This window comes from Mustela lutreola, chromosome 9, assembly GCF_030435805.1.
Source record: "Mustela lutreola isolate mMusLut2 chromosome 9, mMusLut2.pri, whole genome shotgun sequence".
NCBI classification, from domain to species: domain Eukaryota; kingdom Metazoa; phylum Chordata; class Mammalia; order Carnivora; family Mustelidae; genus Mustela; species Mustela lutreola.
In genome coordinates, this window is record NC_081298.1 from 127341450 (window position 1) to 127361544 (window position 20095).

General features: G+C 36.6%; 1 protein-coding gene across 6 annotated transcripts in view; it reads right to left on the minus strand.

Annotated features, from left to right (window-relative positions):
* The window catches only part of NCOA1 (nuclear receptor coactivator 1), a 237361-nt gene that overhangs the window by 40924 nt on the left and 176342 nt on the right, over positions 1 to 20095 (minus strand). For all 6 annotated transcript variants that reach the window (XM_059132487.1, XM_059132484.1, XM_059132485.1 and 3 more), the window contains 4 exons: positions 19846 to 19986; positions 12408 to 12555; positions 9711 to 11031; positions 6447 to 6627 (listed from right to left, as the gene is read on the minus strand). In XM_059132487.1, the coding sequence (XP_058988470.1) occupies positions 6447 to 6627; positions 9711 to 11031; positions 12408 to 12555; positions 19846 to 19986 (1791 nt within the window). The remainder of the gene's footprint in view (positions 1 to 6446; positions 6628 to 9710; positions 11032 to 12407; positions 12556 to 19845; positions 19987 to 20095) is intronic.

Consider the following 20095-nt stretch of genomic DNA (forward strand, 5'->3'; position numbering starts at 1 on the left):
AGATTCTCCAAGAAGGGGAGTTTCCCCAAAAGAAGCCCAGAACTCGAAGCTCAGTGGTCACTGGAGCAGGTCCAGGGACAGCTGCAGCCAGCCCCGCCCCAAGAGCGGAGGACTCTGGCTTCTGCCCCTGGGAATTAAGGAGTAGGAGCATGACGTGAAGTGGGAGTTCTGCCCAGGGAATCTCCCAGTGTGTGCTTAGGCTGATGAGGATTTCCCCACCACCAAGCCCCACTCTCTCACAACAGCAACATAGAAACAGGCCTTCTATACATCAGAACATACATCTGCTGCCAGAGCAGAAGGCTTTCTCACTTTAGCTAAAGACACACTCTAGCTGTGAAGATTGTTCACTCTGGGCCTTGGTCAGTGTATATGGACAGACAGCACAAATCCACCAAACACACAAGGAAAGTCAATGGTAGGAAAAGGAGAGAGCAAATTTAACAAAGAAAGTAACTTTGGAGGAAAAAAATATTCTTAGAGAAAATGGACAAGGCCTAGAGTAGGTATGATAAATTTACTACCATACAGATTACAAGGTTTATCATACCCATAGAAGGTAATGGATTCCTATGAGAAGAAAAATAATTTCTAGATATTAGAAACATGATAGCTACAATTAAAAGAACTCAACAGATGGAACTGAAAAGCAGAATGAATATGGCTAAAGATTCAGTTTTGATCTGGAAAATGTGGCCCAGAGATTCTCTTGAAATACAGTGCAAAAGGGCAAAAGGAAAAGAAAAGGCAAGAGAAAAGATGAGTGCCATGGCAGAAAGACCCAGAAGTTCTAACTGGTGTACCTCAGGTGGTGAAATAGGATGGTGACTAAACTCTGTTCTACTCTAGGCATTTGCACTTGATATGGTTCAGCTTAAGACTGAAGACTAAAGAAAGATGTCTGATTTTCCCAGGTGGGCACAAGGTTAAGATATGAATCAGCCACCCAGCGAAGGACTCTGGTTCTAGGAAAAGGTAGTGATGGCAAGCTAGATAGAGGAGCCAGGGAATTAGAGGCTACTCTCTTCTTTACTGGATAGGTTATCGTATTTTTGTCCCCAGATTCTTTTTCCTCCTCTAATCCTTTATGCTCTTTTCCTTTATTCTGCCCAACTTACTTCCTTAGCCTTATACCTCCTGAAATCTTATTTTTTCCCCCTCATCTATATGGAATTCCATACTGTCTGCATCTATCATCCTCGCCCTCCTTTATCTCAGGATCTTCCCCTTCTATGCTTTTGGCCTTTGCCAACACTATAGCACAAGGTTTAACAGATTCTGGCCTATTTATATACCTTTATACATGGAGCTATATTCAGGGGAGGAAATCTCAGAGAGAAGAAAGAGCTATTTGCCTCAGGACAGACTATGAAGGAAAAACACTCTGTTTTCACAGACCTGTGCAGCCAGAAAACACTTTCTTCTTTTATTACGTTTACTTTTTATCAAGTTAATATATGTACATAATTTTTAAAGTCAAGGCCAAAAGGTCCATTAGGAATAAAAGCAGATTTAAGCCTTAACTCTTCTAATCTTTTGGTTACTTCCGTTTTAACAGAGGCAGCCATTCTCAACTTGTATAGCTGGGGTTTTTTTGGCATTTGCCTATTTATTTCTAAATACACATATGCTGCTATTCCTTGATGTCTCAATTTCAGATTACTGACTTCCCGTTGTGATAGATGAGGTCTTAATTCTCCCATACCTACCACCTCCCATGTTTCCAATTCCCTATCACAGTTTTTTTTATAACATAAAAAGTTAATACTTAGTTTCTTATGATTATGCAAATATTACTCATTGCAAAATTACACTGTGCACTATGTTCAAACCTCCTCTCTTGTACTATGCTTTCTTTATCTGGAATTAACAAATGTCTTATTTTTTTCATCTGCTTGATTTTCTAGGGGAATCTTTCAGATGCTTCAACATTGTTGACATAAACCTATCAGTAATCTTTTCAATAAACTCAAAAGAGATATATCTCATTTCTCCCCTAGAATTTTCTTTCCAGAAGATTCAGATTCCAATCTGTATTGGTTGTTCCCCAATCTTATCGATCAGCTATCATTCCTGGACTTCCTTTCAGATCCTTTCCCCTGGACCTTATATCTTTCTCTTTTTTGGTTTTCTCCCTCTTTTGTTGAAGTACATTTCCTAAGGGCCTTCACTAGAAAAGGTGACTATCCCATACAAATATCTGAGCCATTTTAGATCTGAAAATGGTTTTTTCCATCTTCACAACTACTGGAAATTTGGATGGCTAATTATATATTTATATATATATATATATATATATATATATATAATTATGTATAATTATAGGTTAGAAATTACTCTAACAGATATTTCTAAAATAAATTTGACTGAGGTCTAATTTATATATAATTTTTTCATTTTTTAAAAAAGATTTTTATTTATTTATTTGACAGAGAGAGAGAGAGGGATCACAAGCAGGCAGAGAGGCAGGCAGAGAGAGAGGGGGAAGAATGCTCCTCGCCGAGCAGAGAGCCCAATGCGGGGCTCAATCCCAGGACCCTGAGATCATGACCTGAGCCAAAGGCAGAGGCCTAACCCACTGAGCCACCCAGGTGTCCCAAATTTATATATAATATTATGCACCCATTTTAAGTGTACAGTTTAATAAATTTTGACAAAGATATGAACCCATAACCTTCCATCTCAATAAAGAAAATAGAGTATTTCTGTCATGTCTAAAAGTTCTTCAAGCTCCTTTGCTGTTGATTTTCTCTGCCTCAACCCAACACTGTCAACCAACGATCCGGACTTTTCTCACTCAGCTTGTTTTTGAAAATAATTCATGTCATGTACCACTAGTTTCTTCCTTTTCACTGCTGAGCAATATCTCATTTTATAAATGTACCATTTCTTTGTTGATGGACATTTAGACTATTTCCAGTTTGAGGCTATCATGAATAAAGCTTTAGGGACATTTGTGGTCAAGTTCTTTTGATGAGCACATACTTTCATTTCTCTGTTGTTACACACCTATGAGATGGATTGTTGGGTCACATGGTAATATATGTTTCATTTGATGAGAAACTGCTGAACAATTTTACCATTTTCTACATATTGAAAAGCAATGCCAAAGTTCAAGGTGCTTCACACCTTTGACATCATGGTTTGCTACTGTCAATTCTGAAAATCTGAGGTATTTTAATGCATGTATAGTAGAACTGCATTATAGTTTTAATATGCATTTCCTTGATGATTAAATGATATGGTCATCTTTTCATGCACTTATTGGCTATTTTCAATCTTCATTTATGAGGTGTCTTTTAAAATCCTTTGCTTATTTTTTTTAGACTGGGCTGTTTCTTCTATTATTAGCATTCTGCACTAACGTACTACATTTGTTAGAATTCCAGAGCTAATAGTGACACATCTTCATTAACTAAAATGTATAGCTTACAGGGTTCACTTTTCATGTTGTACATTCTACGGGTTTTGACAAATGTATGGCAACATGTACCCATCATTACAGTATCATACAGAACAATTTTACTGCTCTAAAAATCCCTCATGCTCTACCCCTTCATCCCTCCCCCTGGTAACCACGAACAACAAATCCCTGTCAATCACTGATCTTTTTATTGTCCCCACAGTTTTGCCTTTTCCAGAATGCTTTATAGTTGGAATCATACAGTACATAGGCTTTTCAGATTGGCTTCTTTCACTCAGCAATATGCACTTAAAGTTTCTCCCTGTCTTTTCATGGCTTGAAAGCTTCCAAGTTTGGGTAATTATGACTCATTGCATGCAATTCACATCTTTTCTCTGAAAGCTTTTAGAATCTTTCTCTCTGGTATGTTCCATAATTACATCATGATAAGTTTTGGTATAGGTCTTTTTCATATGTTATGTGTTGGATACCTGTTCAGCCACTGCAATCTGAAGAATTATGTCCTTTGGTTTTAGAACATTCTCAATTTTTTTCTTTGAAAACATCATCTCTTCCCTTTTTATCCTCTTCTCACTGCTTGTTTGATTGATTCTTATCAATCATTATTGGCCCTCCTCGGTCAATCTTAATATTCTTCTTCCCAACTTTCTATTTCTTTTTCTTTCCCCTTTTTTTTTTTTTTTTTTGGTCTTTTTGTTCTTTCTGAAAGTTTTCCTCAGTTTTTTCTTCTACGATTTCTCTTAAAATTTTAAAATGCTGAATATCTAGTTTCCAAAGATTTAAAAATTTTTTTTCTTATTTTTTGCCCCCCTTTTTCTTCCCATACGGATAAAATATCTTTTCAAAAATTTTGTTTTTTTGTTTGTTTATTATTATTTTTAATAGGTGTAATTTTTTTTCCTAAAGATTTTATTTATTTGAGAGAATAAGAGAGAGAGAGCATGAGAAGAGGAAGGGTCAGAGGCAGAAGCAGACTCCCTGCCAAGCAGGGAGCCTGATGCGGGGACCCAATCCTGGGAATCCTGGGACTCCAGGATCATGACCTGAGCTGAAGACCGTCGCTTAACCAACTGAGCCACCCAGGCACTTGTTATATAGCTTTCCTGCAACCTCTTTTTGTTTCTTTTTTTTTTTTTTAAAGATTTTATTTATTTTTTTGACAGAGAGAGATCACAAGTAGATGGAGAGGCAGGCAGAGAGAGAGAGAGAGAGAGAGAGAGAAGCAGGCTCCCTGCTGAGCAGAGAGCCCGATGCGGGACTCGATCCCAAGACCCTGAGATCATGACCTGAGCCGAAGGCAGAGGCTTAACCCACTAAGCCACCCAGGCGCCCCTCTTTTTGTTTCTTTTACTCTTTGAAGTTGCAGACTTCCCTCAATGTCCTGGTGATCTCTGTGTCTGTTCAGTGTGAGAGCTGAGTGTGAGGCTTGTGTCTTCTGGGAGACTTCTGTTAGATGATTAGATGGCAGGGTGACCTTTGCACTTTAGGGAGCTTCCTGTACATACTCATATCTAGACATCTTCATTCTGGCCATTTAGTTCTCCTGAGATAAATCCCCCAGGCTCCCATATTGGATGGGGATCCAGGATCAAACCATTTGATATTCAGATTCTATTTTTTTGCCTGTTAGCCCTACACCTTCTTGTTTCCCCAACTCTGTCTGGTATCCCAGAATCTGGAGCCTCTAGTTGGAACTAGAATTGGAATTCTAGTTCCAATTAGAAGAGACTTTTGGAGTAATTTCATCTCATTCTCCTTTTGAAGATAAAAAGAATAAAGCTCCAGAAAGTCATGTGCCCAAAGTAACACTGTTAATAAACAGAGAATGTAAGACTTGAACCTGGGTTCCTGCTCACACCTAGTGCTCTGGTCAGCTGAAAGACTGCTTCCAAAACTGTCACAAATGACTCAAGACCTTTTTTTTCCAGCTTCCTGGAAATCTTGGCAAACTTGCAGGAATTGTGTCATGACAGCTAAAAGCTGCAGTAAGACTGAAATAAATAAATCTGATCTTGTCAGAATTGGGACAAGACTTAGATTGGGAACACGGGCAAATTTTGAAAGTGAGCTGCTTAGTTTCCTTTGGCTTCAAGGTTATACAATGGAATTACCACTATTATCTTCAACTTAAAAATTTGGCAGATGAAAAAAACCTGACAGCCCAGTCTTTACACTTTAAAGTGTTACACTTTAAAGTGTCTCTTTAGGCTAGAGCAGCAGTGATCCATCTCGACACAGTCCTCCTAAATGGTGCTCCAGGGGGGTAACATGACTTGAGAAAAGGAATTCCATAATGAAGAAAGTATGGTAAATGCAGGATTACAGAAATCAAAGCGGATACCTTTAACATAGGACTTTTTAAAACCTTTAATATGCACCATGGAATTTTAATAGGAGAATGGTATATGTGCCATGCAGCATCCCACAGGATTTTAGCACAAAATCCCTTTTTCCATTCAAGGGAGACACTTTAGATAATATAATATGACTAATATTATATTTTTGAGAGTCCTGCATGGAATGTTTTGCGTAAAAACACACAAAACTGCTCTCCTTAACATCAACTCTTTACTTCAACATTAATTACAGAAAGATAGAAGTTGGGGCACCTGGGTGGCTCAGTGGGTTAAGCCTTTGCCTTTGGCTCAGGTCATGATCTCAGAGTCCTGGGATCAAGCCCCTCATTGGGTTCTCTGTTCAGCAGGGAGCCTGCTCCCCCCCCCGCCCTCTCTGCCTGCCTATCTGGCTATTTGTGATCTCTCTCTCTCTCTCTCTCTCTGTCAAATAAATAAATAAACAAAATCTTAAAAAAAAAAAAGATGGAAGTTATACTATAACTTAAGATATTCATGATGAGTGAAGTTCACCTGTATAAAAGTAACTGTACATTATTTATGGTGGCATTAATGCAAAAATAGTTCACTCTCAACAAATAAATGATCTGTGAAGTAATGCTGAGAAACAAAGCACTAGTGCACATTATCATTAGACATTTAAAATGAGGTTTTCTTCCAACACATACTATTCAGCCTGGAAGTGGGTCTGGCAGTGGTAGACTGAAGTGAAGTTGGCAGGGTCTCTGATTTGATGGTTACGTTGGTGACCGCACCATCCATCCTCTCGGGCTCGCATAAGCCTGGCAACTGGGCTGCCTTCTCCAGTGTAGGTAGTAATTGATCAAACTGGTCAAGGTCAGCTGTAAACTAAGAACAGAAACCAAAGTTAGAGGAAATATAGTCTATACTTTACTAGAATAAATGCAGAAAAAGTTGTTCCTTTATACTCTATGAGTTATGTGTGACTATGAGAAAGTGAAGAAAGAAGAAGTAATTAAAGATCAGTAAAATTACCTGAGCTACTGGAAAACAGTTTGGATGCTTTTGATATTACTATTCCAGAGGATATAAGATAATACGCAATATCATCCGTCTACTATATTTTAGCATAAAATTTATGCATTGGAGAAAGATTAGACTGGCAAGAAGTGTCAAGAATATTGTGCTATGCTGATCGTGGATGATTTTCTTTGTCATATTTTTAAAAATCTTTTGAAATTTTACTTTAGGATAGGATAAAAAATAAATTTACACTGATATAACTTTATAATTTGATAAAGCTTTGAGAAATTTTTTTATAAACAGTATATCAGCTTCAAAGATCCCAGGAAGGTTACTTTCTACTTGAGGATTTAACAAAATAAGAAACCTACCTTCTAGACTAGATAGGATATCCCTACATTTGTCTGAGGTTATGCATAGGAGAAAATTGGCTTTTATTTCACAACATTATTCTACTAATGATTACTTTGAGATTGTTCATTAACATAAAATATCTTCCTGCTTGGGTTTCATATTTAATTGAACTAAAATTTATGCTTCTAGACTGTCTAAACAGAAATATATATCTATATTTTTAAAAAATATATTTATATGTATATTTCTAAATGTCTGACTCCTTTCACTTAGCATTGCATTCTGAAGTTCTGAATCTTGTCACAGGTAGCAGTAGTTAATTTGTTTTCAAATAGCAACCCACTGTATGAATATACCACAGTATATTTATCCATTCTACTGTGTTGGATGGATTTGGGGGTGTTTCCAGTTTGGGGCTAATATAAACAAAGGTACTATGAACATCTTTGAACACATCTTTTGTTATATGTGTGCAAAAAAGTACTAATCTTAAAGGAAAAAACTGACAAATTGGACTACATTACAATTACAATAAGGAACTTCACTTCATCACAAGTACCACTGAAAGAAAGAAAAGGCAAGGCAAAGCCTAGAGAAGATGTCTGTAAATAAATAACCAATAAAGGACTCATCCAAAATACATAAAAAACTCTTACAAGTCAATTAGAAAAAGACAACGTATTGGGAAAATGGGCAAGACACCTGAATACAAAGTTCAAAAAAGAAGATATCCAAATGATCAAAAAGACATTTATTAGGGAAATATAAATTAAAACTATTAAGTATCACTACACAGATCCCAGAATAGCTAAAATTAAAAGACTGACAATACCAAATATTAGCAACAACATGGAACAACTAGAGGGCATTCTTTGTACACACTAGGAAAACCGGTGTTATCAACTCAAGATGAACATACACATGTCCTACGATCTTGCAATTCCATTCATAGGCATAAACTCAGTAGAAATGTATGTCCATGTAAGCTAAAACAGATGTACCAGGATTGCACACAATGGCATTATTTTATATAGCTGTGACTTTTTAAGTTAATTTTATTTTTATTTTATTTTATTTATTTTTTTAAGATTTTATTTATTTATTTGACAGGCAGAAATCACAAGTAGGCAGAGAGGCAGGCAAAGAGAGAGGAGGAAGCAGGCTCCTCGCTGAGCAGAGCGTCCGATGTGGGGCTCAATCCCAGGACCCTGAGATCATGACCTGAGCCGAAGGCAGAGGCTTAACCACTGAGCCACCCAGGCGCCCCTTAAGTTAATTTTAAAGAGTGAGAGTTTCAATGTAGTTATTATTCAAAGCTGTTTTTCAGCTTAAAAACATAGTATTAGTTTACCTGTACCAAGAAACTTGAGAGATAGTCTTATCCTCAAAGATCACACACATACAGAAGTAACCAAAATAGTGTTATTACAAATAGTACATAGAGACAATATGGAGCACTAGGAGTGCAGAGAGGAAAGAAATGTCTAACGAGGACCAGTCGGGAAGGCTTTAGAGGGATGATGTCTGAACTGGTTTGTGAAGGATGAGACGTTCAGCAGACACAGAAAGGAGAGCAAGGCAGAAGATGCTTAGGAGAGAGACATGGCTTATCCCAGGAATGGCAAGGACTTCCACGTGTCTAGAATGCAGTATGCCGGAGGGCAGAACATAAAGCTGGCTCAAGAAATGAAGGACCAACGCACACTAAGTGTGAACCCTGTTTCACAACTCATTGATAAGTTGCTTTGTACATACATTTTCAGCTATTTCATACTTGTCTACATTCTTTCCAAATAATTTGTAAGCTCCTAGCGGGGAGAGACTATAATTTCTTTTTTTCTTAAATTCCTCCAGGGTCCAGAGCAATTATTCAATAAATGAAGGTGCCTGTTAATTTCACCCCACCCCCACCTCAGCCTGAACACAGAGGTTCCTAATCTGTAACAAGTTATGCAAAGGTTTATTTATGTTCACTTCTATTTCAGAATACTCAAAGTCCCAGAATCTCAAAGTCCCTATTCTGATAAAGGTTAAAGGTAATTAGAATCAGATGCAAAGAGAAACAGCCTTAGAAAACTGCTTCAAGGAAAACTAAATAGCAAAGAAAGCCAGACTAGGCTGTCCTGCCCACCTCCTCACACTTCTGTCCCATTTCACTTACATCAGAGGTTCCCCAACTTAGCTACCCATCAGAGTTCCCTGGGGAGCTTCGTAAAAATACAAATTTCTGGGTCCTATTTCCAAGAGCTGGACTCAACAGGTGGGGTTGGGAGGAGGGTGGCAGAAGAGGTATGTTTAAAACTCTCCAAAGTTGTGAACTGATTTTATAGAAAGAAGCAAATCTCCACTTGGCTTAGAATGCCACGTTGAAACTGCAGCCCTCCAAAGTTGCAAAGAGGGCACTCTGTGATTTCTCAATCACTTTGTCTGAGGGCATCCCTTGATGCTTCAACCATGATACTAACCTTTTAACACGTGCCCAAAGGGTAGGATAAAACATAGCCTGAATCCAAATCTGGTTTATGGTTGGCATAAAATACATGAAAAGGAACAAATAACTGTGAATGTGCATCTTGCAGTGAGGGATTACCTACCTGGCTCTGGGACTCCAGTTTAATTTCCTCAGGAGCCGGTTTGGTCATTGGGGTTGGGTTTGTGTTACAAGGATCCATCTGTTCTTTCTTTTCCACTTTCACCTTGACATCATCCAGGCTCAGGTTCGGAGTTGATCGTAAATCTTTCTCGTCTTTATCTAAAAGGTATCGTAGGAGCTGATGGTCTTTTGATTCCTTTTTCTTCGACGCATCCAGTTCTAGTTTTACACTTGAGCTCCCTTGTGCCTGTCCAGTCACTGACACAGAAGTCGATGCACTGTCCTTTTTATCAGGCTCAACAGACAGAGTGGTGATGTCTGAGGGGCTACCCTCCTGGAGGAGCCGGTGCAAAATCTTGTGCCTCTCTGTCAGCGAGCTATGAGAGGAGGGGCACGAACCACTTGAAGAGTTAGCAGAGGCAGAGCTTGAAGAGCCTGAGCAGGACAGGACCTCTTTGCAACTTGTGTCTATATCAGCATGGCGTAACTGCTGCTCTGCAGTCGTTGTCAAAAGCTGCACCAGTTTGTGACTGGTTTGGGAGTATTTATTGTCTCCATCTGAGAGTCTGTCATTGTTATGCAGAAGCCCCGAATCCAGAGGTTTGCCATCACTGGAGCTGTTGTCAGACTGAATCATTTCATTCAAAATGGATGCAATCTCTTTGTTATCTTTGGACTCAGCTTTTGCTGGTTGTATATTTAATCTGCTAGGTGAATTCTGTGAGCTCATCTGCCTGAGGACTGGAGAACTGGCAGAGAAGCCAACGGAGTTATTGGGTCCTTCATTCATGCTCTGTAAGGATGTTACTGGGATGTTTGAATAAGATCGGTTACTATTATTACAGGCAGTACCTGTCATGCCAACAGGGGAGCTTAATGTTGGAATATTAGGAGGGAACGAATTATTTGGCATCCTGGGCCTTGGTGCCATTCCAGAACTAACTTGTCTCCTTGGAGACATGAACTGTGCGAGAGATATTCCTGTACCTTCCATAGGAGAATTATTGAGGTTTAAAGAGGGGTTAGTGCTCTGGGAACTGGCCTGTCCCTGGTTTAAGGCAACACTGGCTACAATCTGATTTCCAGGTGAGCATCCAAAACTCCCTTGGCTGTTGCTAGAATTACTATGACTGCTGCTATGGAGGTCTGAGCTCTGTTGGCGGTTTACTCTGGGGGATACCATGTTGTTGCTGGATGGTGGCAATGTGGACGAACGGGCCACACCATGAGCTGGCGAGATACTAGAATTGACGGAGGGGTTTACTCGGGGAATTGATATTCCAGAATTAGTGTCATCTTGAGGAGAAAGACCACTGTGTTCCCTGGGGGGGGGGAAAAGACATTATTATTCAAACATCTTCACTGGTTTCCATTAAAATATTTTTATGATGCATATTATAAGCCAAGACCATTAACCTCATTAATATTGTAAGTCATCAAGTAAAGAGCTTCTGTATGACTTTAAATTAAGGAAAAACAATGGACTGTTAGTGCTACTGTGAAATATTAGCACTGCTTAATAGGAAACAGTGCTCATGGTCCCATAAATTGGATAATGGTTTCAGTTATATGGGAAAGAAATCCTTCTTGGCCTTAGAAAAAATCCAATATATGTACTTTTAAACTTTTCAAAATTTAGTACAAATACTTAACATTACAGTAATTTTTTTGGTTGAAAGAGAAACTTCCCACACCTCTGTTTACAAGTCTTTTATTCATGACTCCCTTGTTACAGCTTTTAAGTATTTCAACTCCAAAGAGGAAGACTGGGTAAGGAAAATACTGTGTCACTGATGTAAAAATTAAAAAGGGTGATATGCAGACATAGCAGATGTTTTGAAAGAGAAATCACAATATGAAAAAAAGAACTGTGCTAATTCCACTCACAAGCATAAATTAAACTAAAATTAGAAAAAAAACAGAATACTGAATTCAGATTTTCATCGAGCTCTTTACTCAAATCCATAATTATGACAACAGATTTGTGACTGGTATTACCATGTTCCAATAAGCAAATATATCAGATGAGGAAAAGATGAAGTGAGGGGAAATGTCTTTGTTTTTGTTTAATGCTACATTTTAAATAGTTGCAAATGTAGGGTTTTGAATAATTCATAAGATAAAAGAATGGTTCCATGAATTTACCATATATACCAATGTAAAATGTATTTAGAGAGGAGAACAAATTAGAGGCAATGACATTCAAAAATCTCAAGTTGATAGTTTAATGACTTGTAGTTTGAGAAACTGTCAACTTGAACTCAGGAGCCATAGAGTTTGCCCTAATGAGAATACAGCACTTTTAAAAATAAAAATAACAATATTAACAAACTGAAATTTTTTATAAGAGCAAAGTTCACATATGGACAGCTGGCTATTTTTGCCATCTTTTTGGTTTTTTACCCCTGAAACACATATTTTCAGCCTAACCTTTCCTGTGTTCCTTTTTCTTTCCTCTTCTTCTTCTTCTTCTTCTTTTTTTTTTTTTTTTTTTTTTTTTTATACAATAAGGCTATTATTGTTAGACAAAAAAACTATAGAACCCAGTATGGATATAGTGATTATATACTCATCACACTAGCTTAATGCCTAATTTAGAATTTCTGCTTTCTAGCCATCAAGAGTATTAAAAATTTTTTTCTAAGAAGAGATATGTGAACTGACTTATTTCATATGAAGCTCTCCAAATAAGTAGTACCTGTCGATGATATGAATTCCCATGATGAAAGGTTGCATGTCTGGACTTTGAGGGTAGCAAAGTTTACACTTGGTGTGGGCGCTAAGCATTGTCCCATCATTCAATATGAATCTATAGGATGGGCTGGAGGCAGTGCCACGAGTCATCACTGTTTCAAACAAAAGAAAAACCTAGTTAAAATTCTGACACTTGTACTTTGGGCAGAGGAGAGTTACCAAGCCTTATTTCTACCTTGAACCTCATTTTAAATGCCCTCCTAACAGCTGCTTGCTCAGACTCCAAATAAAGAATAGTTCAGACAAAGCAGGTATCTGATGGGTGAGGGGAAATGATTCTGGTTAAAATAGACCACTTGATGACAAGTTTTAATTCAGTACTACTTGAATGAGTGCCTCCTCATATAAGTTAAAATGACGAAGAAACTTCAAACCAGGAAAAAAAATCAACCTTAATCTTTCCCCATAATGGGACAGTTCTTCAAATTTTATTAAGTGTCCATTAAAAATACCAGGAAGTAACCTTCTCCCTTTCAGAATTATCTCTAACAAGTTGTTTTTGTTTTTTTTTTGGTCCTTTCTCTGGCTGATTTTTCAACAGCTTTACTGAGATATAATTCATATAATATAAAATTCACCCTCCATTTTTTTTATTAGTTTGTGGAGTCACGTAACTGAAATTCACATTTAATTTTTCACTCAGGAATGTGAACCACTGAGGTCTGTCAAATTAGTGTATTCACATATTATTTTTTATGTTTGAATTTAGTGTAGAAAGAAAATTAAGATAAAGCCGATCATGATTAATATAAAAAACAAAAACTAGGTTAAGGCAGTCAAATCACTATATAAACAACATAATTTACTTTTGTCTTAAAGATTTATTAATAGCAGACAAAAATCTAACCATACTGGTAAGTATTTATTAGATATATAAAGGTTATACCAGACTACTAAGTAAGAAAATGTCACTGATGTTTTAGCCATGTAATAAAGTTCTATTTTATTAAAGATTTAATAGGTGGATTCAGCTATAACAAGGTTAAAAATCACATTCACAGAAACACAAGAATTACTAGCACAAATGACTATTATGATTTAGCCTGTAATGAATATTAGTACTGTTTTTCAAAGACATTTCAGAAAGCCTTTCTATTACATTTTAAAGACATGTTAAAAAGACTTAAAATGACCAATTAATAAATATTTTTTTGAAACTACATATTACTTTAAGAGAAGACATACTCTCTTTTACTGCTTTGGGTATACCTTATATACTGAAGAGAGCATAATCTGTTATAAATCTATAAATCAGACTAGGTACCAAAATTAGGATATAAGCTTAATGGAAAGGATTAAGATTGATGTCCAACCAACCACATTCCTTACCCATCTAGCAATTTCAGCCAGATCACTGGCACATTTACCAAATATAACACATGGAGAAATTTAGTACCTAATGAAATAATTACTGATGAAAAAGAGTCTTAAATGAAATGGATAATTTTTATATAAGGATATAAATAAATGTTTGCTATAGCAAAACCCTAAAAAATTTAATGATTCCAAACTGTTAAATGTTTTTAATAGTATATTTTGGAAGATACATCTACAGCAAAAAAGTAGAATTTCAAGATAAGTTATTAACCTGGGATAATGATAAAGCTATATTATATAAAGGGCCAGGCAAGATACAATATTTTTCACGTTATTTTGCTTATGCCATTTTGTCTCTTCCTTCCTCATTTCTTAATGCTCTTTAGGGTCTCCCCATCCTGCTGGAAAATACTGGCTCTTCACTTTTGAGCTACATGGTCACCAGCCACATGGGGCTATTTAAATTTAAAATTAAATAAAATTTTAAATTCAGTTTCTCAGCCACATCAAATTTCAACTACTCAATAGCGACAGGTGGCTGATGTCTCCCATACTGGACAGTTTGGTATACATACATACAATCTGGCTTCAACTTACATTTCCAATCTCATTTTTCATTGCTTCCTAAACATTTCCTCTGTGTCACTTTAAATAAGAGGTAGATAACTTTACACACTTCTTCTTCATCAGCTAAAATAAACATAAGGGCTAATACTGTGTCCCATTTTTGTTTTCCACTCTCCTTGAATCTTGTATGATGCTTTGCATATAACGTCACCTAGTAAGTACTTGCTGACGGACCCTCAACTTGAATCTCATGTAAATAGATTAATATTGACTTGTGATCAACTACCATAACATTTCTTTAAAGGACAGATTTTAGATCTTAGCTGTGTTCTTATATCTCAATTTATGTTCTTGCTCTCATAGAAATCTGGACTCAACTTTTGTAATGAAAATTAATGGAAAGAAATTTCTTGATTTGTTGATAAGCCCTATAAAGTGAGAAAGAACTAGAAACTCAGATATGCATGGGAACATTAATATACTTGACCCTTTGGTAACCATGCTGTCTTAACTTGGGACTCTATCTATCTCAACTAGTAAAAATTCCAAAATAAAGAACCCCTATTAACTTATATAAGGAAATTACTACACTCTAAGTTTTGAAGTTAGATTATTTATTTTGGATGATAATGTGTGACTTAGCACACATCATAATTCATACAGTCATAATTCATAATTATAACCATAAGTCATAATTCATACACTCCTTTTCCTTTGAGAAGGAAAAAAGGTAAGATAAACTATAGTAAAACTTTAATTATTAGAACTTAATTAAGACTATCCAGTTAACTAGGAGCACAAGGGTGGCTCAGTCATTTAAGACATCTGCTTTTGGCTCAGGTTATGATCCCAGGATCCTGGGATTGAGCCCATGTGGGACTCCCTGGTCCCCTAGGAGTCTGCTTCTCCCTCTCCCTCTGCCTCTTCCCCGGGGCACTCGCACTTGTGTGCACTCACTCTCTTTCTAATAAATAAATAAAATCCTTAAAAAAAAAAAAAAGACTATCCAGCTAATTAAAATTCTTTTTGGTGCTTAATTTTCAGATGGAAAGGTAAACAGGAAGGTAGCATGGATCAATTAAAAAAAAAAAGCGCCTAGAAGTCAGAGTCAGGCTTGAACTCTGACTTTGTCATTTACAACTTCAGGACTTTGTAATGCAAATTAACCTTCACCCAGCATCACTAAAACTGAGCCAATAATGTTATGAGGTAATATCTAGTATGTAGCCTAGTATATAGCAGGTACCGAATGAATATTTCCTGAATAAACACCAAAGAAAAATCCAAGTAAAGAAAAAGCAAAGTACCTATGTCCCGAGTCATACACATATTCAGCCAATCCCTAGATAGTATTCACACCAATAGCTTCAATCCTGTATAACAATCATTGATATTTTGAATTAAGACATGAATAAGGAAGCCACAGTTCTTTATAAGATGGCTGGATAAACATTTGTTCCACACACCAAATATTCCCTACAAGTGGATTTCAAGGTTTATGGGAATGTTGTTGTTCACAGGTCCTGGCCTTGTTTTGCAAACTAGTTTTGTCAGGTATATAGCTAGCTAGTATTGTGATCCCTGATTCCTGTGTCCATTTCTAAAATTTTTAGAACACTTAGTGGGGAGGGATGGTATTGATGTGGTATTACTGACACCCCAGAAACTCTTCTGGGAAACTTTTAAAATAACAACTTTTTTGTTTTGCTTTCCCCTCCAGAATAGGCCTCAAAAGAGCTATGAAGCAAAGGACACCATTTTCTCCGGTTATAGCAGCTCTAGAGTAGAGCTATTTGGGTTTCTGACTCCACCTAATTTGCTGCCAAGATAACCTCAACAAGTATGCTTTTTACGGATGTTTTTACTGATGTTAACTAAATGGGCAGGTATAAAATGTGTGGTAGGGTACTACACGGCAATGCCCGTAGAGATTTCTTTTTCCTTTTGTATTTCCCTAAATATATGCAGAAAGAATGAAACTTAAAAAGTTATTAATTAAGGTAAAGAAAAAGAATTACCCTTAGATGCTCTAAGATTTTCAATTACTAATAAGTAAACCCTATTCAATATATCAAAATTTCTCAAAAAGAAAAATAAATTCATATTTTAAATATTTTCAACAAGACTGACCAAAAAAAAAAAAAAGATTTTCAGTTAACTCTGTTAATATGGACCATGGAATTAACCACATTGCACAAGTCTCAAAGAACATTCTGGTTAATCATTCATATGGGTATAAATGGGTATTTATGTTTTATCACAATGCTCCCAAACTTCTTGATACTATAAACTCCTTCCAACCGTCTTGCCATCTTCTTAATTAAAATAACTTTATTTTGTGATTATAACGTTAAGATAACAGAAAAATGAACAAATGATAAAGCCATTTGTAATACCATCATTTGGAGATAACCACTGTGCATATTTTGTGAATCCTCTAGAACTGGATAAACAAACATCCAAGAGTGAGATGGTACTATATCCGCTGGGCTTTTGGAGACTATTTTCCAATATAACAAAATATCATGGACATCTCTCAAAGACAAAACAATGATGATCCATTATGTCACTGATAATAGGTGAGCAAAACTTTCATAAAACTTTCCTAGGCTATATAGAACAATATTCCCATTTCTGCTACTCTCCCTAAATGCTGATAGATGTCCTACAGGAATAAGTACTCTGCGGAAAAATAAGTCTAGATAACAAAGTCAAACAGGTACCTTCATGGTAGAACCTCCCAGAAACTTAAATCCTTTATATGTCTTATGAATTCTCAAGAATGGGAGACTGAAACATTCCCCAAACTTAATTCAGCATGAAACATTCCTTAGTTACAGCTATTAATATCTTGTGGAATGTAAGTTGATGTTTTCCAAACTTCTCTGTAAGAAAGCACCTTAGCTTATAGACTCTGATTCAGTTGTGGGGGTGGAGTCCAGAAATCTGGTTTAACAATTGCCTAGATGAATGTTATCAAGGACCCTGGGGAAGTATTTAATCTAAACCCTTCTTAAAGGAATGGCTCTCAATTGAACTGAATCTGGGAAACTTTTTCAAACTGTATACACCTACACAGACCTCCTCTAGTTAAAAAGTTGCTCAGGTGATGCTGATACCCATTTCCCCCTAATCTCACTGGAGAACCACAGTTGTATTCTAGTTCATGCTGAATGCCCACATATTTTTTGGCTGAAATGTGAGGTTCTTTTTTGTTTTTGTTTTTCTTCAAATTTGATCCCAGAAAATAAAATGGTAAACTTCCTTTAAAAGCTGTCTCTGTCAAAAGCAGCTGAAAAGTTAAGCTAAGAACTAAATTAAAGGTTAATGCATTTTAGGATTTTCTACCAGTCACTGTCTTCAAAGAGTAATTTAATGGGCAGGGAAATAAAAAAAAGACAGACTCCATCACTACAGAGTTTTACACCTCCCCCAACTCTGAGAGGACCCAATGGATCTCACACTCAATGTACTTAAGCACTGCCTTTGGAAGTTCAGATACCTGGGCCCTCACAGGAGATTTGAATTCAGCAGGCAACATCTTTAACAGATGATCCCCATAAGAGTGTTTCATGGACCACCGTTTTCTTACCAGGTTAGACACTGCTGAGCATGAAATATCAGAAAAAGACGTATTTAGTCCAAGTCCATGAACACTGTTAGGCAAATGGCCCCGAATCTACAAAACTATATCATCAGAGTCACGTGAACTCTGCACAACAGTGTTGAGAAAAATACAAGTTATCTCTATTGAGGAATGTTTTCTTCCCCCAAAGAAGTGGAAGAAAAGGACATGAAGAAATGACTAATGGGGAAAAGGTATTGAATTATATTTCTTTACATTCTACTCTAAATTGTTTTACTTCATATGTTAATGATAGTTACTTGTTCTAACTCTAACCAACCTGTTTTATAGAGAATTCTAATGGTTTAGAAACACATCAACTGTGGTTCAGTCACATCTACAGGGAACCTAGTCAGACAGTAAGACAATAATCTAGATCTGCTTTGCCTTGGTGCAAGTATATGGAAATTACAGGCAAATAAAACTAAAAGTCTTTCACGTACAGTCTTGGAAGGCCCAACTTATAAAGTTAAGGTAAAAACCAAAGAGCATCATATACTTCAGCATTTTTAGCAATAAATGGAGAGAGTGCTCTGAGTCTCAAACTTAAGTAAAAGTCAAGTGCCATTATTAGCAAGAGGGACTCACAAAGTCTGCAACCAGTAAATGGCATTAGCTGGTTGTTGTGACGGTTTCCAAACCTGATGTACTTCAGGGTTGCCTGAAAACTTAAAACATGTAGATTCTTGGTCCTATCCTCTGAAATAACATCTTTGGGGAAAGTATCAGTGTAGCAAGAGGCCCACTGGAGAACTATTAGTCTATAGGAAGTTGTCCCACGAATAACCAGATTAGTGAGACTCATATAGATGGCTTCTTGGAAAAAAAAAAAAAAATCAAGCTGCTTCCACATACCACCTGGATGTTAAAATGTAACGAATGGAAAATCATCTGTCAAGTTAGGAAACCTAATGTTACAGGAAAATGTTAAAATTAAGAAGGATGATGGAATAATGAAAAACATTTTAAAATTATTTTTCAGGAAGAATCACACAAAGAGTCTTTCACAAAGAAACTGTTAGTGAATAGAGAATAAATTATAGAGGGAATGGAGAATTAGGCTAACATAATTACGTGACAATATTTTTAAAGTATATCAAAATCCTCACCTGGAAACTCTATGAACTTTCTCAAATAATTTTCCCTGTTTCCTGTAATACTGTTAAGTTCCTTAAGGGCAGAGAGTATATTTATCTCCCACAGTACCATATAGCATCTATACAATTATTAATCTCATATGACATATTTTTAACTTGAAATTTCAACCTGAGTCAGGTGATACAGGTACCATAACAGTAATAAAGTAAACCTGTGTGATACAGATTTCTGTATTATCTAGAAGCCCTTTCACATGCCTGTCCCTCCTGGGAATGACCTTCAAAAATCAGATGAAATTATCACTTCCTTTCTGAAGCCATCCCTGGTCCTCCAAGTCAGAAGTAATTTTTTTCTTCTTTGGTTACACCTCTGGGTATAAGCCCATATCACACTAATCTTTAAAGTTATATATTGTCCTAATATATTTTGAGCTCCTTGAGAGCTTCTTAGTCATCACTATATCCCTGCCACCTGACATAGTGTTCTATGTATGTGAGGAACTTGATACATGTCTGCTGAATGAATGAATGAACGAATGAGTGAGTGAGTGAGTGAGTGACCACCACATGATACCCTGTTCTTTAAAATGTGCATCCCAAATTCAGGATCCACTCATGAATTACTTTGCTTACCCATTTCTTCCTTTCCTAAAACCGATTATTGCAAAAACTGTAATTTGGAGAAAATACTTATCAAGCCATAAGTTCTATGTAAATTACTTCAGTATTAATAAAAAGCAAGGTTAATGAAAATCATTATGAGAAGAAAACTTTACCTTCTTGAAACAGTTGTCTGGCATAAGATGGTTCTCTGCCCTGAGGTTGGAAAAAAGCATAGATGCATTTCCTCACTAAATCTTCCCAGCCAGTTCTGCCAGCAGCTCTCAGGGAACTAGTATCAATAGAGATGATTTTACCTACATGAAGAATGAAAGTTTCCATTTGTGATAGCCTCTTCATATAAGTCACCCATATTTCAAAATCAACAACTACATCTAAGAAATTTGTTTCTGCCCCTAAATGCTT